The following is a 21,916-nucleotide window of genomic DNA, read 5'->3' as shown; positions in this document are numbered from 1 at the left end:
ATCATTGGCCCATGAATAACCATTCGCGTCATGTTACTGGAAGGATCCTTAGTACGATTACAACTGCGGCAGGGATCCTTTCGGTGTCTCCGATATTGCAGATCGTTTATCTGATCCAACATGTGAACATAATCAGGTTCATTCATCCTTGCTGATGAGCACTTCGGGACTAGTGGATTTGTGCAGGTTACAATGCAGTAGTGCTTACGATCCATCGATCATAGGCTGCGGCTGCGGCAAAGCTTGTCTCTCATCTTGAAACATTAGTTTTAATATCCATATTCGCCTAAATGCGAATACACGGATCTACATACTAAGTGATGGGTGATGACGATGGGAGGGCTAGTAGTTGAGAAAGAACATCTCTTCAGCTTCTCCTATGTGCTCGAATCCACTCGCTTCCCAAATTCTCGTAATTCAATGCCGTTTCCCATGCAAAAATAATTCAGTGATTCTCATACCATATCCGAGCCCTTCCAACTGATATTTTACCGTAATGACTGGATTAAATTTGTGCATATTTCTGGGGCTACTGTACATAAGCACGCCAAGAATGAGGCGCCATGACGGGTCGACCCGGTCCCGCTTTTGAAGGCAGACGAAAATTACTCAATTTCATCAACATCCCTAGGTGAATCGCTTGAACGGGGCTACGATTGCCATTTAATACGAGGGTACATTCATATTCTTGCTACAGTGATTTCCCGCCCAGTATCCTTGGGTGATCGGCGGAATAATCTTGACCGGCTGACTTGCATGTAGATATCTTAGGGGTGTCGATTGATATGTACATTATTCTTTTTTGTTCGAGGGATATCAGAATACTGTATGGAACGGAGGGAAAAGCTAACCCTTCAGTAGTACCCTTCTTTCCCTTGAAACTAATTACCTGCCCATGTACCTATGGAGCATCAGCCCAGGTTTTGTTCGGTCAAACCTTTCATGGCGTAATGCAAGGACGCGACTTCGATCCTTCTGGTCACAAGGGGCGGAGTAGCTGGACTTTCTAATCTAGCTCTACTTAACCTTCGCCGGAGGCGGAAAATAAAAGGTTCTCACTGCTATTTATCTCTATCCTATCATCACAAAGTTGCAGCGCTCTCTCGCCTACCGTTGTGCCACGACGTACGCCCATTGGCTACACAATCAATCATTGCTTTACCCCCAAGCAGACTTCGTATTATGATGCCATACCATATCCACTCCAGAGCAATCAAAAGTACGAAACAAAGCCTCTGCAGAGCCAAGGCGGGTTAAGATGGATAAGCGATGCCCTTAAATTGTTCCCAGACACCCAGGTTGAGAGTCTTATCTTAAGGCCCAAGCTACAGCTAAGCTTTGCCTCGTGCTCACAAATTGGCGTTGTGGTTTAGTTTATTTCATCTGTATAAACCTTCGAAATGGGCGCGGGGTCATGGACTGAGTCTGAAGATCAGATTTTGCGAAGAGAATATGCTCGACAGGGTGCTGGTAGGAATTACTTTCAGAATCACGCTGCAGATTCTAACGCACATGATCATTTTTCCAGAAAATACCTCGTGCACAACACGTTGGGATGCGATCGCCTCCTGTCTACCTGGAAGAACCAGCCGCGACGTCCGAAAGCGCTGGATCAATGTACTGGAGAACCAGTTTAACAAAGGTGCATGGACTAAAAGCGAGGATGATCGACTACGCATCGCAGTCCAGCTGCACGGAACGAGATGGGTGAACGTCGCCAAAGACGTAGGTACCCGTAGCGCAGACCGTACGTTCCTTGTATCTGTTGAGGAGAGTACAGACTAATAATTAATCTAGAATGCTCGAAGCGATGGAACCAGCATCTCGATCCAGCCCTCGTGCCTTCGCAATGGACCCAAGACAAGGTAAATTCGACTGCAACCCACCAATGGATGTGATCCATGCCCTGACAGTATTGATAGATTGGACTCCTCTTCCGAGCAGTCTCCTTTCACGGCACAAACTGGAGTACTATCCAGCAAATGCATTTTCCACGATGTCCATCAAATAGCATAAAAAACCAGTTAAGTCTTGAGGTTCTGCCGTTGCTTCGTGACCTCATTGTCTATTTAGGCATGCAATCGTTAGCCGCAACTATGAACGATTGCAGGCTGTATTGGCCTCTATCTCCGATGCTCCCCCTTGCTGCCAGAACGAAGCATCTGGCTCACAAAACACCACTGTACCCCTCGGAATCATGACACCATTGTCCGACACAAGTCTTTGGAACCTCCAATCAGTCCCATGGACTCCTGCATTTCCAGAAACTATTGAAGACTATACTATTACTGGCGTGGGGTCCCCCACTTCGGACTTTTTCTCGTCTCAGCTCGACGTTCTACGTAAGTGCCGTATTGCCCGAGCTCAGGCAACTGATTTAACACGCATCGACAGACTATTCCCTTCCTTCTGATATGACCATCAATTATTCCGCATTGTTAGACTCTGGGACAATTCAAGAAGCACGAGATACTTTCAGTCTCGTAGATGGAGACCTAAGCCCTTTGGATCCTTCCTCTTCAGCCTCTTCAGCCCAAGAAGTCTCACTGGTCATTCAGAACCCCGACCAAAATCTTATTACTCGCATGGTAAATGAGTTGGTAACAGCAAAGGTGGATTTCAAGGTTGTCCAGGGCTCCACTTAATGGACCACATGTCTCATAAATCAATCCTATCATCATTGAAAAAAAAAATCACGACTGTGCCACAGTATGCCAAGAACACAAGCTTGCTCAAAGGTTTCCATGTGTTATCGTGTTATGCAAATGCATATCGACTAGACGAGGAGACCCGAGCACTACGAGTCTATCCCGACTCCGGACAATCCCCTCGGATGTGTGGCCCGGGAGTGATTTTGCTCAGCCGATATTCCACGTTGAAGAGTGACGATTTATCGCTATTCCCTGGCATTAGGCGGAAGTTGCCGACAAACATTGAGTCTGCAAGGTTTCTGTATTTGGTACTATTCTTGCTGACATCGAATGTCCACACCGAGGCTTTTATCTCATCCTATCAGCTCTGCTCTACCCCTACCTATGCATGTATGAAAAACCACAGCCTGGGAAAAATGACGTACCTGAATAAGATTGCCCCCAATCTTCAGACGGATTGCCAGGATTGCCGGCCAATAAGCTCGTGATCTCCGGGGTCCGGGCGAAGAGACCAGTTGCGTGCACGCCGATAGCAACGCCATCGTGGGTCACGGCCAGACCACGAGGTTCAATAGAATAGTTGGATTCATCTCCATAGAGGCTGAAAAAGTCGTCCATATGCACGACTGTAGCATTAAGGAAAGTCTCAAACTACGGACCAGTTTGTGGGTAAGCTGCACCGATTTACGTGTTAGGCAAAGAAAAGCGGAAGAATAACTGACCCCCTCGACCGACTTTAGAGTGCCTTTGCTTTCCCCATTGTAGAGAATGTAGCCGATATCTGTGGGGCCGATTGTATGCTGCACAAGTGAACTGGATTAGGATAAAACATGACAGGGATGGATTACGAGGGCTGACCCACCCTCCGCCAGATTTGTAGCTACATCAGTGAAGGATCGATCATCGATTAGCCAAATACCTCTATAAACGGAGCAGAGGGGACGAGGGAGGGTTGCATACCGAGAAAATCAGGGCAGGAGCAAGTGTACTAAAACCACAGGCAACCATATTCGTAATCTATTATCTGGGGAACAGAAAATGCTTGATTCAGATTGGGTTGGTTCGAGTATTGCGTGGCGTTTTAATGCGGATATAAGGGTCGGACTCTTGCCAGTTTTCCGAAAGTCCGGGGTCTCGCTGCGGGTTGGTGGAGTGATCTGACCCTGGTCGGGGGTTTGCAGCCAGCAGTTTGTGACCCCGTTACGCGGGTTATTGTCTCAGCTCACTGACCCATACTTTCTATCCGCTTATTGATTTTCCAGGTACCGCAAACGGAAGATTAAAGTCGAGTTTCGGCTTCGCGTGAACTACTCAGGTATACAGGCTAATATCTCATTGAACTACGCCCGGTACTTTGGTTCCCCACACAGATAAATATGCTACCTCTCATTGCCCCAATATCATTTTTCGCTCTGATCGCCGTCTGCAGGTCGGTCGGTGCCGCCGCCGCCCAGGCATCATCAAGCCAGTCGAAGATAGATACCTTGCTAGACTGCCTGCATAGAAACATACCCACCTCGTCAATCATTACCCCCGCCAATACAAATTTCGTCAATGACAGCATCCGCTGGACGACCTTGGCAGCTCCCTCGTACTCCGTTCTTGTCAATGCAGGGTCTGAAGAGGATATTGCGACTTCAGTACGTTCCACCTGAATGGTTTCATATGTTGATATCACTTTATGGCTTCTCATGCCTTGGCGGAAACATCCCTTAGATTATTCGCTGATTGATAATGGCCTAGATTCAATGTGCAACACAGTCAAATGTCACATTCCTAGCGACTGGTCCTCGACATGGCTACTCCATCACTTTGGACTCTGTCCAGAATGGCCTCGAGATCAACACGGCCTTCCTGGACCATTTAAGCGTTGACCCTGACGCAAATACCCTTACAGCAGGGGGATCTGTTACATTCGGCCAGGCCATTGACGCTCTGTATCCCATTGGAAAGGAAATGCGTAAGCTTTATCCCCTCGCAGATGACCTCACCCATAAATTACCATATATGTCAATATGAAGCTAATAATATTAGCAACGGGCTCTTGCTCATGCGTTGGCCTACTGGGCGGAAGTCTAGGAGGTGGCGTAGGACGGCTGTCGGGCCTACACGGTTTAGTCTTGGACAGTCTCATCTCCGTTAGACTGATGCTTCCCAACACGACTATTATCACTGCTTCCAAAACCGAGAATGCAGATATATTCTGGGGCATTGGTGGCGCGGGCTTCAACTTTGGTTATGTCTTGAATGCCACGTACAGGATCTATGACCAGGTCCCCAACGGCTTGCACCTGAATGCGGACTTCAAGTTTCCCATTTCCCAGGTGCAAAGTTATTACGAGCGACTTGACAAAATGGCAAAGTCTCAGCCTAAGGAGCTTTCTATCCTAACACTATTCAATTATGATGCGGATCTTAATGAAACCATCATCACCGCTAACGCCGTCTATGCTGGACCTGAAGCAGACGGCCGAGCAGCCGTGCAGTTCCTCTTCGACCAAAACCCGCTCATATCTAATATCACATCGGTTCCTTGGATCAACCTGCTGGATACCGTGGGATTTGGCTTCACAGGACCAGCGATCTGTAAGCGAGGGAATAGACGCAGCCAATGGGTAATCGGAGTCAACAGGCTTGACCCAGACGCCTACACTACAGCCTCTGGTATCTTTCAAGACATGATAACCAGATACCCAGCCACCCTTGACAGTTCGATAGATGTACAACTGTTACCTACGCAAGGAATCATTGCGGTGCCAGATAACGAGGCCGCATATCCATGGCGAAGTTTAATTGCGCATGTCCTTCTGGAGTTTAAGTACACTGATGCACAGCTTGATGGGATTGTGGACGGGTATGCAAGAAGGATTAGAGATGTTATTGTGCGGACAGCCGGGACAGCCGGGTTGAATGTTTATGTCAGTTATTCGCATGGGGATGAAACTTTGGAGGAGATTTATGGCAAACAGAAATTGGGGAGGTTGGCAAAGTTGAAGAAGATGATCGACCCAGAGGGCTTGTTCGATGCGTACCATGCTTTGCCAACGGCTTACCCTTGAGCTAGTATCATATCGATAGTGATGCATAGCTGAGAGAGCTTTGATCGAACAACTTTATCTACCATGTATTCATGCTTAGAAACCCACAGTATACCGAGAGAATATACCTCAGTGAGCCTCACATTGTATGGTGGGTCGACAAACGAGTTATTCGTAAACCCTGAGTACCTCATCTCCCTCATACAACTGATACTCTCCAAAGCTCTCATTCATCGAAAGCTTCATCTCCTTACTGGCCAAGGGCGCCGAGAATGGCTTGCCAACAAGCGGCACCCACGCATTATAATCCGCCCATACCTGTTCCGGCGGCACAAGACTCACCTCGTTGATTCGTTTCTTTGCCGCTGCCAATGCCTGGACTGGAAACAGTGCCAGTCTCTCCGCAAATGCCCCCACGACCCCATCTAAATCATATGAATCCACGGCATGATTCACCCATCCGATCCGCTCTGCGGTGTCGGCATCGATGTCCCGCCCGGAAAGAACGTACTCGAATGCCTTTGCGCGGCCTATTAGGGATGCAAGATATGCAATGCCACCAGCGCCAGGAATCAGTCCTATGGCTGTTTCGAAATTGCCCAGAAACGTGCGTCCCCTCGCCGCATAGCGCAGGTCACATTGTAGTACTAGCTCGTTTCCCGCGCCACGTGCACGACCCGCAATACTAGCGATAAAGATCACGGGGAGTGTACTGATATCGTAGGCGGCGTCAATAAATGTCTTCGTTTGTTCTGTGGGTGTAGGCCAGCCATCGTGTTCGAGGAGGCTGAGCTGGGCGATGAAAAAACTCGGGTTTGCACTCTGCAGGATCACGACTTTCGTATGGGATTGATTGTAAAGAGAGACTGTGAAGGTTTGCAAGTCCTGGATCATTGGCCAGTTCATAATGTTGATAGGACCATTGGAGAAGATTGCACGGGTGATGTTGCTCCCCGGTGTTCGGATTGTGGAGATTGTGCCATGGGGCAATACGCTCATTACCGGCTCAATACTTCCGATGCTGGCGCTAGTAGGATTGTGGATGCTTGGTATAGGCCCAGCGAAGGTGCTATTGTCTTGGACTAGAGAGGCCCATGTGGAGGAATACCATAGGGACAGAAAGTGAACAACGACAACGGACTTAAGATGCATCGTGACAGTGACGAATACAGACTAGAAACTAGAGAGCCTCAGAGCATAGACGCAAAATGATAAGCTGATTAAGGTTAATATCAGGATCTAGTGTATCAAATAAGACGGATTAATATAAGCATGAACATAAGTTGGATCTGCATTCGCGAATCGCGCTGGTATAATTTTCTAGGCCGAGTAACGAGGCCACTGTTAGGTAACCTATGTTCCGTTAACTAGGACGCAAGCAGCAAGCATCTATGAATCAAGTGGCCCGGACTCCGATCTGTTAACTCCGATAAGCTTGTCTGGCAATGACGTAATCAACCGATAAGGTAGATAAGCTTTCCATCTATCATCACGTGCCGTCCTGGAGGTTGATCGCGACAACAGCCGATGGAACTCATGTTATTCCCAAACAACCACCAATTCCCAAACAGTTCGCACACCATGCGCGAACAGTCATGGCGGCCAGATTGGAACGCTTTCTGAATTCCAGTTCCTTCTTCTTCCTGGCTCTGGTCTGCTTCTGCCTTATCCTCCTCACCCCAGCCGATGCCATCTATCAATGCTGGGAGACCAACCGACCAACGAACATCTTCTTCATCGCCGGCGCCTACGTCATCGCCTTTATCCTGGCAATCCTCATCTATGCGACTCGAATCTACACGAATCGTACCACTTTGGCGGGCATTCCCAAGGCGTGGATCCCCATTGAGAAAGAAGATGTCAACAAGAGCGTGAGGCGCCTGGTAATGGAGGGACTTGCCCGCAGTGCAGTCATCTCGTACCAGGCCCGCCCGCGCGATACCGCAGACGAAACACAAAGTTTCTCGAACTACAAAGATCTTCTAGTTGATCCTGATCGTCCGCCATGGGGTTCTGTCGAGCATCCCGGCTGGTCATCCCCCGCGTCTCCCGATCTTCCCAACCTTCCATACCGCACAGTCATCCAGGAACTGCCGAACCTGATCGAGGCCAAAGCTGTGTCGATAGCTCCCGCCGATGATTCTTTATCCAATGCTACGGACCCATTCCCTGATACCCGCGTGGTGGAAGTACTTCAAAGACCTGCCTCGATGGGCCTCAGACAGTACATTCGGCATCTCACAAACTTAGGCGTCATCACTTCCCCAGAACTCGGTGCTGATTTTCTGGCACTCTATGAACGTGCGCGTTTCTCATCGTATCAGCTCCATGAGACGGAATTTCGAGAACTCATGCATCTTTTCGCGGAGATTTTGAGAGGCATCACATCCCTAGCACCACCAGTCCTCGAGGTGATTCGCGACAGCGCAAGTTACCGTCGCGCAGATACCGAGTCAGTCATTGGTCCTTCAGACGAAGAGGGTGAGACAGATACCGTGGACCATTCTGGGTATGGAGGCACATTCACTCCGGTGCGGAGTAACAGTCTTCGCCCATCTAATGCGTCTACGTGGGAAACACAATCGGGCTACGATACCGCGCCTGATATGCGGAGCCCGGAGTCCAGAGTCTCGGTTGATAGTGGCTTTTATAGGGGGCCACGAGCGGTACGCACACCCTCGACTCGATCACTTCGGCGGGTGCAATCTGGCCAGTCTGGTAGCTCGGGGGGTAGTGTGATTCGCCTGGCGCGAACACACAGCCCTGCAGATTTGCCGTATACCGTCCACAACGCAGGTCGTAGAAACTGACTGGCCCACGTACAGTTTGTGTGCCCAATCAGATCATGTACATTAGCAATAGACTATTCAATGACACATTTGACGAGTACAGAAAGACCGGAACAGTGATATTAATTGGCAAGCAAGTATATTCTACTGATCAGAAAAGACAATCTATCAGAGCAAGCCACGGGTTGTCCGTGTTTGAAATCGAGGCAACTCGTGTGGGACTATCCATATTCGTACCCCACAAAACTCCTGACGAGAAAAAGAAAACCAGAGACCAAAGTTAAAGTGAACATCAAACTGCAACGCCATCCAAGTCGCATCGGGGTTGTCTAAACGGAAAGAAAGAAACAAACGAAAAAAAATTCAGAATAGAAAATGCTTGCTCGGGTGTGTTGTGTCGTATCATCTGATATATGGTTGTGTCGCATCCCCCGAATGCATCAGTGGACAGCTCCAAATCAAATTCGTTCGTATATGTCGCGGTGATCATCTGCCGAGACAGATGGCTACCAAAGAAGTCTTGTATATGTATGCGGGCCAAAAGAAGTGATTAGCTTCGCGGTTGGCGCTGGTCTCGGTATCCCAAGAAAAGAATCCAGGCGTCCATTATGGCGAGCGCGTTGGTTCACTCATGGGCGGGTGTTGGTTCGGAGATGGGGTCCCGACAGCCAAACCAGCCAGGCTCCTGGCAAGTGCAAGTGGCCGAAGCCGTTGGCGAGGGCAGCGTCGTGATAGTTGGCGCTGGCGTGGCCATGTTACTGGTGGTCGTAGAATCATGGCAGCCGAACCAACCGGGTGTCTTGCACGACGAAGTCGTAGAAGTGGAGGAAGACGTGGATGTCGACGTTGACGTTGCAGTGGCGCTTGTGGTCGTCGGGTCGTTGCAGCCAAACCAGCCAGGCGTTTTGCAGGTCGACGTGGTGGTTGTAGTGCTTGTGCTTCTTGCATTTGTCGTGGTAGTAGTGGCTGTAGTCGACTCATCAAGACAGCCCCACCAACCCGGAGTTTTACATGTTGTTGTCCTGGTGAGTGTTGGGGAGGCCGTGGTTGTGGTGGTTGTCGTCGTGATTTCAGAGCCATTGCTCTTGAAAAACTTCCACAGGACACAGTCGTAACATTCCTCCTCGGCTGCACATGGTGGCACATCGTCGTAAACCTTGATCACGTCCGAGATGACATTCCTGATCTTATGCGTTCCAAGGCCCACACGCCAGCCTTTGTCCCCCACTGTGTCATATGTACACATCTGACCAGTGTGGCAGGCGGATTCCATTGCGTAGCCGCCCCATGTGCAAAGGGAGTTGATGCCGTTGCAGGTCCCCATGTATACCGGATCAGCCGTGTGGCCAAAATGGTACGCTCCCGTTGAACGCCGTGTCTGCGGAAGTCGGGGGTCATGGCCTGGTGGACTGGGAATACCGAGTCGAGCCGCGGGCAAGGCTTCAGGGACTGCTTCAAACGTCACTGTTGGAAGGCCAAAGGTCAAGCCGAGGAGACTGGCCATGGCACCACCCAGGGAATGTCCAGTGAGCCAGACGTTTGCGTCGGGGTAAATCGCAGTGACATTGGAGTAGAGATCGATGGCGGCCCTGTAATATTTGTTCTCATCGTTCATCGCCTCCACGATGCAAGTCACGTTGGCGGTAAACAGGGCGCTCTGGCAGTCACAGACCTGCCTCCAAAGATACGAGCCTCCCTGACCACAGCAGCAACTGAAGAACAAGTTGTCATTGGTCTTATCATTCGTTGTGGTACCAGCTCCGTCAAACAGAGCCGGGGAAGTGCCTTTCAGGGAAACCACAATGGTGCGGTTGGTTTTGTCGGCATAGATGTGTCCTCGAAGTCCGTCCTTCTGCCATCCAAAGCTGTTGGAGTAGTTGAATTGGCCGTGAATGTTTTGCCAGTCCTCTGTGCCGGGCTCCTCGATGTAATCATTGGCCGTCATTTGTGCAAATGTCAACACCGTCTGTTTGTCCGTGATATTTGGGCCGGTGAGTGTGTCCATAACCCAGTCCGCTGGAGATGAAGCTGTTGCAATGCCGGAAGATCGGGCAGCCAACATGTGTCCTTCGATCACAGATATGCGTCGATCTGCCAGACGTTGTATCGTCATGGGAGATGATGAAGCTATCAAGGGCGTCTCGATTGTAAAAGGCTCCCGCTCAGTGCCATCTTCTGACACTGCCCACAGGCGGGTGTTGGGGTTGACATCGAGTCTGGCGTGTAGGTCTGGGTGTTGGTATCCCCCTCGGTGGAATATATGACGGAGAGACTAGAAAGACTTAGCCATGAATCTCAATGAGAAGTGCACGCCTGCCACTTACAAACTCGTATGGTTCGGAGGACAACTCCGGTTCGTCCAAGGATGCTGGTGGCGGGATGATGGGGAGCTGGACCGCAGGTACGTTTCCATGAGCCCCTGCGGCCTTTGGTAGTAACACAGCTGATAGTAACAACGCACAAAGGTTTGACATGTCCCGACGAAGGGAGTGAGATCGCCGAGAACGAGCCATGATGATGATGATGGATGATGCAGGGAAGCCGAGGATGGAGATGGGCTATCGTACCTTATCGGTCGGAGTGACGCACTGCGGAGTGATCCACACGTGACTTGACCCCGTGATGCGCTACGCCGATCAATCGATAAGCTGATAAACGATAGCGATGAGGAGATAAGGAGATAAGCTGAGCCTCGTTTTGGGGACATCACGAGATTCACGACACGTCAACCAGCCACATGGGCTGCCCCTGCTCGTTTTCTTATTGTATATGCCGTTCCTGCTAGCATGACCATGACTAAAGTACCGTAAGCTTCATAATTAAGATTTCGTGTACTTCAATCGACGCGGGGAAGCTGTGACACCATCATTGTGCGTGCCCCACTGCGGCACGTGGGAAAGTAAAATTCCCGCGGGGAACTGGGACGGTCCAGCTCACCAACTACTCTCTTGCCTTGATAGCCCAAGCTTCCTGGCCTCTGGTTATCTGAATCAGCCACCACGATGAGCGACTTGGACGAGAGATGCGCCTCTCTGCGAGCGCAAATCACAGCCACTGAGGCACAGCTTACAGGACTCAAGCGGGAACTCGCCAGCGCTCAAGAAGCTGCCGCGGCGAAGTCGAACAGTGCGGAGCTCTCGGACAACCAGCAAGTTCAGTCAAAGAGTGCGTCTCGTTGGCCTTTGCTGCAAGAGGAATATAAGCGATATGGCAGACAGATGATTGTTTCACAAGTCGGGCTGGAAGGTGAGTTTCACTCCAGTGTCTTGGGTTTGTGAGGCAACGGGAACCCCAACTCGCTAACCTTGCTCTCCTTTCGTCTGAGCAGGTCAATTGAAGCTGCGTGCAGCCAAGGTTCTTCTAGTCGGGGCCGGCGGTCTTGGATGTCCTGCGGCACAGTATCTTGCTGGTGCGGGTGTGGGTACACTGGGTCTGATCGACGGAGACACGGTCGAGGTTTCGAATTTACATCGTCAGGTTCTGCACCGCAGCCACAATGTGGGGAAATACAAGGTGGACAGCGCCATTGAGTCATTGCGAGAGTGAGTCTCAAATCCGAGAACTTTATGATGACCCAGCACCAGCCCTGACTATGGTACCCTGAACAGACTGAATCCTCATCCCACCTACATTGCCCACCGAACGCACCTCACACCCAGTGAGGCGCCTCGCATCTTTGCTCAATATGATTTTATTCTCGATTGCACAGACAATCCTGCAACACGGTACCTGATCTCGGACACTGCAGTGCTCTTGGGGAAACCCTTGGTATCTGCATCTGCCCTACGCACCGATGGACAGCTGATGGTATTGAACAATCCTCCCCGGCCACCTGGAGATAAACAAGGAGGGCCTTGTTACCGCTGTGTTTTCCCGAAGCCCCCTCCGGCCGACAGTGTGGTGAGCTGTGCGGATGGAGGCATTCTGGGGCCCGTAGTTGGGACCATGGGCGTTTTGCAGGCCCTGGAAGCGATCAAGGTTATCACTGCCGGGGCTGGTAATGGAGAAGCACAGAACACCGGAACGGGTGCGCAACAATCTCCACTGCTCCACATGTTCTCGGCATACTCCAATCCCTTGTTCCGTACGATCCGCATTCGTTCTCGCCGGACCAATTGCGCAGTTTGCTCTGCGGAAGCCACGGTCACTTTGGATACCATCACCTCTGGGTCGACCGACTACGTCTTCTTCTGTGGCTCGGCTCTTCCGCCGTCGCTTCTCGCTCCCGATGAACGCATATCTGCGCGAGAATACAATGAAAAGTACCCCGGTTCTGATCACGGATCCCAAGGCTCCTCTGCCTCTCCAAGCCATACCATGATCGACGTGCGAGACAAGGTCCAATTTGGGATTTGCAGTCTGGGAGATAGTATAAACATTCCCATCTCTAACATTCTGGCCTCGACATCAACGGGGAAACCCCCTCATGGGTTCCTGCCGGGCTGGCTGCCTCCGAGTCCAATGATCCGATCTACGTTGTCTGTCGACTGGGCAATGACTCCCAACTTGCGGTCCAGAGACTGAAGGAACTGGGGCTGGACCGTGGCGGGCAACGCTACATTGGCGACATCCGAGGCGGGCTACGAGCGTGGCGAGAACAAGTGGACCCTGAATGGCCGGAATACTGAGGACGCATTGTAAATACTGCTGAAGAGTATCTCTGCCTTGGGGCCAAATGTCATATCTACCTTGTTATCAGGCCTCGCTCAATCCACTGAGCAAAATATCAGGTCCATGCTGACATGCTTCGTAAGATGTTCTATATGGATGGTTATCTATTGGCTGAGGCTACTCGCACGCCAACTTGTGCTTTCGCACGACAGACTTCTATTCTCGGATATGGTGGATAATAGGTACATTGAGTACCTAGATGTCTGGGCTTATGATGCCTACTAAGCTTTTTACATTAGCTATTAAAAAAGACCGTTCAAAAGACCTTTCAAAAGACAGTTAGTTAGAACTTTTATACAAGTTTAATTCAGAGGATGTACATTCATATTGTACTCTAGGTGACGGTAAAGCTGCCGCCTCGGGAAATGATCGGCTCCCTGGAACACAGGATAATAATTAGTCACCTCGCCGCCCTAAGCAGCTCCTAAGCAACCTGATCGCTCACCCTGATGCTTGGGATCTCATTTTCCCTCTCCGTTGCATAAGATCCTCCGGCGCTAACCGTACTTCTAGTGTTCCTAGGAACAAAGGCTATGATATGACCGTACTCTCACGTTGCTATAGTAACTTCTCTGGCCTTTCCTGCTACTGTAGTTATGAAATATTTATGATCATGATGAATTGTACGTCTTACATAAGGCCGGTTGAAGTCCATGTCATAAATGCGCCTCAGCCGCAGCTCAAAGAGGAAGTTAAATAGCTCGAAAAAGTGGGGGCGGCTCTTACCCCTATCTGTCACCGTCGCTAACCACTCACGAGGATCACAAGGGGGATTTTTGTTCATAGAATAAGCTGCAAACTACCTATGCCACGTTATCATCATCCACAATGGGCTTTCTTCAGCTCTTCAAGCATCTTGGTTCACCCAAGTTTGCCGAACAAACAACGATGGGCATTCAATCATTGCCGACTGAGCTCCTAGAAGCCATTCTCGCGCTACTAGATTTCCAAACGCTCCTCCTAGCCCAACGAGTCTGCCGACAATGGGCTAACTGCATCCAAGAATCCCCCAGGATTCAACAGGTGCTTTTCTTCCAACCAGCATCTACAAGCACATCCCGCCAACAAAACACATTCCTAGCATCAAAATTCCCCTACTGGTTCCCCGCCGATACACCCAAGTCTTGCAAGACTTCCTTCGGCGCAGAAGACATGCAAGATTTCCTCAACAACAGCGACGCATATAAACGGCCAGAGGCGAGTTGGCGTAGAATGCTGGTTCAGCAACCGCCAATTATGGTGCTGGGGTGGGTAGAGCGCAGCATCGCACCCGACGATATGGTAGACCTGCACCGATGGGAAATCCCGCTCCAAGCATTCGCCGGATTACGAATGAATATGCTCTACGACCTTGTCGTCAAAAAGGCCGAGGTTGCGCCACCCTATTTCTATTTCAGGGTGTTATGGTCCCAGTACGAGAGTTTTGAAAATAATATGGTGTCGCTCAAGACGGATCCTGACCCTGCAATTTATGGAGGGAGGATCGCGGCACCACTTAAGAGAGCTATGCGGGGTGCCGATGTTGTTGTTGATATGTGGCATGCGAGCCACTTGCCCTCTCATATTTCGCATCAGCGGAGGGAAGATACCTGGACTTGGAGTCTGGTGCGGGGACTTGCGGCACCAACGGGGGACTTGGAGGTTGGGCTGGTGCATGACATGAGAGAATTAAAGGAGGTTAATGGGTGGTCTTTGGCCAGTGATTTTCCTGCTGGAATCGAACGATATATGATGGAATTCCCAGACGGGTGTAGTAGTGCCATGCCGTTGCCTGATGACGGTGACTTTGATCTATGATTTAGAATGTGAACGAGCGAAGAGAGAGACTGTTCTCTGTCACGGTGTCAGCCGCCCATAAAACAGTGAAATTATATAGTGCTCATAATGATATCTAATAGATGGTCGAAATGTTGTAATCGCTATGCACAGGTACATTACTCTAAATCTGGTCTTTGATCTGGCGTCACGTTGATGGATCAAGATAGCATCCAAACTCGAGGTAAATCTAAATCAACCCCAGAGCTATTGATATTCATTCCACTCCAAAATTTCTGACATCATATCTGGCAGCTGGTACTTGCTATTTGCATGGGAAATGTGTGCGAGACGGGTCTGGAGCGATGATTCTCAGATAACATGATGCGCTTAAGGGTGTGTCCCTCGATCACTTTGTGTGACTGAGGCCCAGGTAATCCAGGCACCTGTCGGTCTTTCGAATATCATCAATATTAATCGTTATTGGGTTCTGATCCAGCTAACGAGTAAGCTTCTTGAAGGCCGTAGAAAACTGAACGCCTCGGCATTCGTGGTCAGAGTTCGCGTCACTCTCAGGATTGTGATCAAGTGGCACGCAATCATAATATTCTGTGCGACCTCCTAACAGCTGGAGTGCAAGTATACTTTGGCTGCATCCTGTTAGTGCCTCTAAGCAGCTAGAAGCCCACCAGTCTTGTTGTCCAGGCTCAGTGGTGAGTAGAAGCTCTTCTATCTTTCTCTCTCACGGTTTAATAGTTCAATTAGTCGACAGCAAACAATGCAGTTAGGATTTGGGGGCGAAACGGCTTAAGCACTCGGCTAGGAACCTGCAGGAAGAGTACTCACTTGTCTCGTGACGGACGCAATCCCAGGTGAAAAGCTTCTAGGCAATGGCCGCCAGTAGACGAGCGCATTCTAGCGATTGGTGAAGGTCTCCTCGATCTGTGTTAAAGAAATATTCCGGGAAAGACAGGGGGGCGAGTAGGGACGTATATAAACACGTCAGTATGGAACCGCGTTATTGATTTGAACCATGGTCATCTTATGAGAGGGATTGGCTTAAAATAGCGTTAAAATTGTCGCATACCCTATTTAGCGAACCATCGCGTATAAAATGTTACAAGCTACATAGTACGAGGGTTACCCAAACAAGTTATAGTTATGAACTACTAAAGTACTTACGCAAAAATAGCCGTTCTCGGCGTCGAATTTACCGTTACCTAGCATTGTGGTGTAAAACCGATTCTCTAGTCTAGATATTAAGGATCCGGTGTACCTATTATCCACTATATCTAAAATTGGAATAATCTGTCGTGCCAAAGCACAAGTTGGCGTGCGAGTACCCTCAGCCTATTTATTCTCAAATCAAATACATATAAGTTTCTATTGAAAACAAAGCCCGAAAAACAAAAAAATCTACCCCTTGATGAGGTGCCAAATATTGTGCAAAATCAAACGAGTCCAATGCAAGAAAATTCGTGTCATTAAAAGTGGCCGCCTAGTGGGCGAGGTTCTGAGGCGCAGCTGGGGCAGGGCCTTCGGCAGTGACGTATGCCTGGAGGGTTCGCATTAGCATCACTAGCCTCATATTATCTAGGTGATCCATCAACTTTATCTAGAACGTACCTTGCTGAGACCGCCATCCACCACAAAGTCTGTGCCATTGACGAAGCTGCTTTCGTCGCTGGCCAGGAACACAACGGCGTGTGCTTGCTCAATGGCCTCGCCGAAGCGGCCACTGGGGAAGTGCACCTCACGGCGGAAGCGCTTGGCGTGGTCGTCACCAAGCCAGTCCTGCAGGAGGGGAGTGCTGCCAACATTATCAATGGATGTTCTCATGACTATGGATATCGAAATGGCTTACTTGAGGGGACCGGGGCAGAGCGAATTGAAGCGGAAACCCTCACGGGCGTGGACGATGGCCAACTCGCGAGTCATGGCCAGAACAGCACCCTTGCTGGCAGTATAAGCCAGCTGAGGGGTGGCAGCACCCATCAAGGCGACAAAGCTAGCCGTGTTGATCACGCTGCCGGTCTTCTTCTTGTTGCGACGCATGCTCAGCACAGCGTGCTTGCAACCGAACCACACTCCCTTGACGTTGATGCTTTGGGTCAGATCCCAGATCTTCTCGGGGGGTATCAACGGCGTCCGCATCATCGGCGTGCATGATACCAGCATTGTTGAAGATCACATCCACACCACCCCAGCTGTCCTGAGACTCGACCATGGCCTGAACATCGGCCTCCTTCGACACGTCGCAGCGGATGGTCTCCAACCGACCGGCGGTGGGGACAACCTCCTTGACCTTTGCAAGAGCCTTGGCCAAAGCTGGCTCGGAGATATCGGCGAGGAGAATGTTGGCACCCTCACGAGCGAAGAGGATGGTGGTCTCGAGACCAATGCCACTGCACAGGTCGAGGATTGGGATTAGCAAGCTTGCTCTGTAAAACAGGTGGGAAGGACGAATGCACTTACCCAGCGGCACCGGTGATGATGGCATTCTTGCCTTGAAGACGACCCTTGGGAGCAGACATTGTGAGGTTTTTTGGTGGGGTAGGAGCTTCTGCAAGGGTTGAGCTGTTAATAATCTGTTCCTCGGTCTCCCCGCGGGGAAGATGCACAGCTTTATCATTCGAGGAGCTGTAGTGGACACTCACTGTGCAAGCGACTTAACCGAGCCAAAGGATTCGAAGAGAGCGCGCGGATGTAATTGAGTGATTGAGGGGAAAGAGAAGGCGAACGAGGTTGAGTTGGCAACAATTCCTCATTAAGGCGGTCTCCAACTGTATAGTAGCGGGACCGCGGGGCAGCGATTAGATAAGCTCTGACCGCGCTCTCGTGACCGCGCGGACCGCGCTGTGGGTCCGACGGCGCTTATCCGACGGTCATCGCTCGGCGTCGGCTCCTCCCTCCTTCGTTGGTGGCTGAACATGGGGGCCCCACAGCCAGGACGGGCAGAATGACCTTCACTGATAAGCTTGTGCTCAGGGCATCTTACCAGCAGCCCCTCTTCACAGTTCTCAAGATAACGTCTGTTGCCCTGTTTCTGTTGTGGACATCATCAGCTTCCCCAAGATTCCCTTCCCTTGAACCTCGACGCCCTCGTTTGCACTCTGCTTCACACGATGTCGGTCCCCGACGTCACCGCCGCAAATGTGGCCGAGATCCTGCAGAATGATCGCATGGTCAAGGTGGCCGGTATTGATGTCGATGGCCAGCTGCGCGGCAAACTCATGAAGAAGAGCAAGTTTCTGTCCATCGTTTCCGAGGGCTTTGGCTTCTGCTCCGTGATTTTTGGTTGGGACCAGCATGATATGACCTATTACAAGGAGCTCTCCATCAGCAACAAGGAAAATGGTTATCGCGACCTTGTCGCAGTCCCAGATCTCAGCAGCTTCCGGCGTATTCCTTGGGAGAACAATGTCCCTTTCTTCTTGGTCAGTTTTTTGGACCCGGACACACGAGAGCCAGTTTGCGCCTGCCCGCGTGGATTGTTGAAGACTGTGTCCGCGAAAGCTGAGGCGGCGGGCTATCGCGCCATGGCTGGTGGTATGTTCACTGGATATGCACTCTCTTCCCACAGGTTTCAAGGGGCCTAGCTAATATGCCACAGCGGAGTATGAATTCTACCAATTCCGGGCACCGGGCGACCATACCAGCCCAGAACGTGCCGCATCTGCCACAGCATCTTTCCTGCAGACGAATCCAGTCGAGTCGTTGCCACCACTCACAGAGGGCATGTTTGGATACTCAATTACTCGGCCGCTGCACAACCAAGATTACTATTACGGCATCTTCGATGCCTGCGAACAGTTCCGTTGCGATATTGAGGGGTGGCACACAGAGAGCGGACCTGGCGTTTTCGAAGCTGTGAGTAATTAACAATTCAAAAAGATTGGGGCAATGGTCCATAATGGAATGCGTGTTATCGTACACTAACACTGGGCCTTGTGACAGGCACTCCAATTTGGCGAGGCCAAGGAAATGGCTGATAAGGCAGGCTTGTTCAAGTGAGTAGATTGGATTTCGACCATTGAGCCCTCGAACTGACCATATTTGTTTCCGATAGATATGTCGTCAAGGCCTACGGTATCAAGCACGGTATCACGCCTTGCTTCATGGCCAAGCCGCGCCAGGGCCTCCCTGGAAACAGTGGCCACATGCATATTTCCCTTGTCACCGCGGATGGCAAGAATGCTTTCATCCGCGACACTCCTGACCCTTCTCCCCCTACCCAGATGTGGCACACCTCTCTGATTTGGGTCGCCATTTCCTCGCTGGTCTGTTGGTGGGTTTGCCTGATATCATGCCACTCTTTGCTCCCACCATCAACTCCTACAAGCGCTTGGTGGAAAACTTCTGGGCCCCGGTCACTGTATCCTGGGGTCTGGAGCACCGCGCGGCATCTATCCGGCTGATCACGCCCCCGACAGCCAGTGCGAAGGCGACTCGCTTCGAAGTCCGCACTCCAGGTGCGGATGCCAACCCACACTTCGTTCTTGCTGCGATCATGGCTCTTGGCTGGCGTGGCGTTGAGAAGAAGCTCGAGATACCCGTGCCACCTTTGTCCAAGGGCGAGGATACGGGTGGTGCCAGCGACCAGGGTGTGCGCCTGGCCAAGTCTCTGAAGGAAGCAGTTGCTACCTTCACACGGCCAGATAGTGTGGCCCGGGAGGTATTTGGAGATACCTTTGTGGACCACTTTGGCGGCACGAGGGAGCACGAAATTCGACTGTGGGAGGAGGCTGTGACTGACTGGTAAGTGTATCCCTGGGGGTGGTGGCGACCAGTCCCATCTTTCTATCTAGTTTTTTTTATCGTCCTTTGACTGGATTGGAGCTAACGCTATGCTTTTCTAGGGAGGTACGGCGGTACATTGAGACTGTCTGAAAGGAGCCTACTGTGATGATGCTTATACCATACATGTCCATTTTACTTTTCTGTTTTCTATTCGCTTTACCTATGTTGCCACCATTCGGCTTATGGGCAGGACAAGACTTTCAGCTGGAAGCTTCATTTGATTGTGTTCTTTCTTTTTCTTATAGCTGGATCAAGGGCGCTCTGGTCAGGAATATATCTTCGAGATAGATACACGCAATGGAACCCAATTTTACAAAATCCCAGAATTCCATGATCCTCTCGGCTTGCTACTGAGGCTTCTAACAGAATTATTATTTTTTGGCATCTCTGAGCGCCAGATGATGCTTTGTCTAACTTCACTGCCATGTGAAGTGAGAACCGAGGCGAGGATTTATTATCCTTCGATGACCAACCAATCACAAACGAGCCATACACGGCAAACAAGCTGTCCGATAAGATAAGCATCCCGCATCACGACATGGAAGAGGTCACGTGATAATCCACTCCGCCCGGTCATCGGAGCAACGGCCATCGGCCCATCATTGAGTTCCTGACCAGCGCTTGTTCATTTGTTGGTGCACGATTCGACTACCACTGTGCAAGATGTTCCGTCAAAGCATTCGACGCTTTGGAACCACTGCCCTTCGGACTGCGGCCGCGGAGTCTTACACCGCCCGGGTATCCACGGCGCAGGGCGTTGTGAATGGACTAACGGAAGGTATGTCAAGCTCCGAAAGAGCTCCGGATGACACAAATTTGACTAACTTCTATCTGTGCAGCAATTGGAAACACCCCTCTGATCCGCTTGAAGCGACTCTCCGAAGAAACCGGGTGCAATGTCCTGGGCAAAGCCGAATTCCAGAACCCCGGTGGAAGTGTGAAGGACCGCGCTGCACTGTTCGTGGTTGAAGATGCTGAGAAGAAGGGATTGCTGCGTCCCGGTGGCACCGTGGTGGAGGGAACAGCAGGAAACACAGGAATTGGCCTGGCCCATGTGTGTCGCTCCAAGGGCTACAAGCTGGTCATCTACATGCCCAACACCCAATCGCAGGGCAAGATTGACCTGCTTCGACTGCTTGGTGCGGAGGTCTACCCAGTCCCCGCCGTCGCCTTTGACAACCCCGAAAACTACAACCATCAGGCACGTCGTCATGCTGAGTCGCTGGACAATGCCGTGTGGACCAACCAATTCGACAACAGCGCCAATCGCCAAGCTCACATCGAAACAACTGGTCCAGAGATCTGGGCACAGACGGCCGGCAAGATCGATGCATTCACCTGTGCCACTGGTACCGGTGGAACGCTTGCTGGAATCACTCGCTACCTCAAGACCGCCAGTGACGGTCGGGTGAAGAGCTTCCTGGCCGACCCGCCAGGCAGTGTCCTGCACAGCTACATCCAGAGTGGTGGTAAGCTGATTGACCGCTCTGGTGGCAGCATCACCGAGGGCATTGGACAGGGTCGTGTGACGGACAATCTGCAGCCTGATATTGACCTCCTCGATGGCTCTCTGAACATCCCCGACGAGAAGACCATTGAGATGGTCTACCGCTGCCTGGATGAAGAGGGTCTGTATCTCGGAGCCAGCTCTGCATTGAACGTGGTGGCTGCCAAGGAAGTGGCCGAGAAGCTCGGCAAGGGCAGCACAGTGGTGACTATCCTTTGCGACGGCGCCTACCGCTACGCTGACCGGTTGTTCTCCAACACTTGGCTTGAGTCGAAGAACCTGCGGTCATCCATTCCCAAGCATCTGGAAAAGTATATTGTGTTGCCTTGAGCATTGTGTTGAATAGAAGTCGTGTATTTCGAACATATTCCTTGTCAGAGAACTTATCCAATCCATAATTATCCTTATTCTACCATTGATGTTCAACCCTTTCGATCTTTATTGATGCCCCTTATGTACCCACCCATTATCCTATGTAACTCCAATGATCATCATACATCACGACCATCTTCATATTTTTTTTCTACGTATTCTGATGCATGTCTCTCTCCATGTCTCTCTACATATCTTTCAAAATCGACTAATTGATATTGACGGAATGCGGTGGTAGAGCATGTACAGTAAACAGGGGTAGGCATTACTTACACGCCTATTGCGAGCAGAGATTTTCCAACCCGCAAAGACCCATCTATCACTAAGATTTAG

The 21,916-nt window shown here is 50.6% G+C and overlaps 11 protein-coding genes across 11 annotated transcripts; 7 read left to right on the top strand and 4 right to left on the bottom strand.

The window, feature by feature from the left end:
• Positions 1-1,400: 1,400 nt before the first annotated feature.
• Positions 1,401-2,645, top strand: N7473_000088 (uncharacterized protein; the record flags this gene model as incomplete). The annotated part of the gene is made up of 5 exons (XM_057146028.1): positions 1,401-1,470; positions 1,529-1,747; positions 1,798-1,865; positions 2,111-2,342; positions 2,395-2,645. The coding sequence occupies 5 exons, from the start codon at positions 1,401-1,403 to the stop codon at positions 2,643-2,645; spliced, it is 840 nt and encodes a 279-aa protein (XP_057013914.1).
• Positions 2,646-3,029: 384 nt separating this feature from the next.
• Positions 3,030-3,269, bottom strand: N7473_000087 (uncharacterized protein; the record flags this gene model as incomplete). The annotated part of the gene is given in 2 exon segments (XM_057146027.1): positions 3,030-3,058; positions 3,077-3,269. The coding sequence occupies 2 exon segments, from the start codon at positions 3,267-3,269 to the stop codon at positions 3,030-3,032; spliced, it is 222 nt and encodes a 73-aa protein (XP_057013913.1).
• Positions 3,270-4,027: 758 nt separating this feature from the next.
• On the top strand, positions 4,028-5,710 carry N7473_000086 (uncharacterized protein; the record flags this gene model as incomplete). Its single annotated transcript, XM_057146026.1, has 3 exons — positions 4,028-4,291; positions 4,395-4,611; positions 4,686-5,710. 3 exons carry the CDS (start codon positions 4,028-4,030, stop codon positions 5,708-5,710), a joined length of 1,506 nt encoding a protein of 501 aa, XP_057013912.1.
• Positions 5,711-5,857: 147 nt separating this feature from the next.
• N7473_000085 (enoyl-CoA hydratase/isomerase family protein) lies at positions 5,858-6,841 on the bottom strand (the record flags this gene model as incomplete). The annotated part of the gene is made up of 1 exon (XM_057146025.1): positions 5,858-6,841. One exon carries the CDS (start codon positions 6,839-6,841, stop codon positions 5,858-5,860), a length of 984 nt encoding a protein of 327 aa, XP_057013911.1.
• Positions 6,842-7,284: 443 nt separating this feature from the next.
• On the top strand, positions 7,285-8,499 carry N7473_000084 (uncharacterized protein; the record flags this gene model as incomplete). The annotated part of the gene is made up of 1 exon (XM_057146024.1): positions 7,285-8,499. The coding sequence occupies one exon, from the start codon at positions 7,285-7,287 to the stop codon at positions 8,497-8,499; it is 1,215 nt and encodes a 404-aa protein (XP_057013910.1).
• A 604-nt stretch (positions 8,500-9,103) lies between these two features.
• Positions 9,104-10,991, bottom strand: atg15 (triglyceride lipase ATG15; the record flags this gene model as incomplete). The annotated part of the gene is made up of 2 exons (XM_057146023.1): positions 9,104-10,750; positions 10,803-10,991. 2 exons carry the CDS (start codon positions 10,989-10,991, stop codon positions 9,104-9,106), a joined length of 1,836 nt encoding a protein of 611 aa, XP_057013909.1.
• Positions 10,992-11,423: 432 nt separating this feature from the next.
• N7473_000082 (HesA/MoeB/ThiF family protein) lies at positions 11,424-13,426 on the top strand. The gene is made up of 3 exons (XM_057146022.1): positions 11,424-11,724; positions 11,807-12,020; positions 12,087-13,426. The coding sequence occupies exons 1-3, from the start codon at positions 11,481-11,483 to the stop codon at positions 13,000-13,002; spliced, it is 1,374 nt and encodes a 457-aa protein (XP_057013908.1). The 5' UTR covers positions 11,424-11,480; the 3' UTR covers positions 13,003-13,426.
• Positions 13,427-13,977: 551 nt separating this feature from the next.
• On the top strand, positions 13,978-14,946 carry N7473_000081 (uncharacterized protein; the record flags this gene model as incomplete). Its single annotated transcript, XM_057146021.1, has 1 exon — positions 13,978-14,946. One exon carries the CDS (start codon positions 13,978-13,980, stop codon positions 14,944-14,946), a length of 969 nt encoding a protein of 322 aa, XP_057013907.1.
• Positions 14,947-16,402: 1,456 nt separating this feature from the next.
• On the bottom strand, positions 16,403-17,438 carry N7473_000080 (putative short-chain dehydrogenase/reductase family protein; the record flags this gene model as incomplete). Its single annotated transcript, XM_057146020.1, has 5 exons — positions 16,403-16,459; positions 16,531-16,714; positions 16,769-16,995; positions 17,048-17,309; positions 17,380-17,438. 5 exons carry the CDS (start codon positions 17,436-17,438, stop codon positions 16,403-16,405), a joined length of 789 nt encoding a protein of 262 aa, XP_057013906.1.
• Positions 17,439-17,833: 395 nt separating this feature from the next.
• On the top strand, positions 17,834-20,028 carry N7473_000079 (glutamine synthetase family protein). Its single transcript, XM_057146019.1, has 6 exons — positions 17,834-18,453; positions 18,518-18,774; positions 18,862-18,914; positions 18,974-19,196; positions 19,247-19,662; positions 19,764-20,028. The coding sequence occupies exons 1-6, from the start codon at positions 18,030-18,032 to the stop codon at positions 19,792-19,794; spliced, it is 1,404 nt and encodes a 467-aa protein (XP_057013905.1). The 5' UTR covers positions 17,834-18,029; the 3' UTR covers positions 19,795-20,028.
• Positions 20,029-20,367: 339 nt separating this feature from the next.
• N7473_000078 (cysteine synthase A) lies at positions 20,368-21,541 on the top strand (the record flags this gene model as incomplete). The annotated part of the gene is made up of 2 exons (XM_057146018.1): positions 20,368-20,482; positions 20,544-21,541. 2 exons carry the CDS (start codon positions 20,368-20,370, stop codon positions 21,539-21,541), a joined length of 1,113 nt encoding a protein of 370 aa, XP_057013904.1.
• Between the last annotated feature and the right edge of the window lie 375 nt (positions 21,542-21,916).

The sequence above is a fragment of the Penicillium subrubescens genome (assembly GCF_028828155.1).
Source record: "Penicillium subrubescens strain IBT 31985 chromosome Unknown utg000001l_segment0_segment0, whole genome shotgun sequence".
Lineage (NCBI taxonomy): Eukaryota > Fungi > Ascomycota > Eurotiomycetes > Eurotiales > Aspergillaceae > Penicillium > Penicillium subrubescens.
The sequence above is the reverse complement of the archived record's forward strand: the minus strand, read 5'-3'. Positions and strand labels throughout refer to the sequence as shown.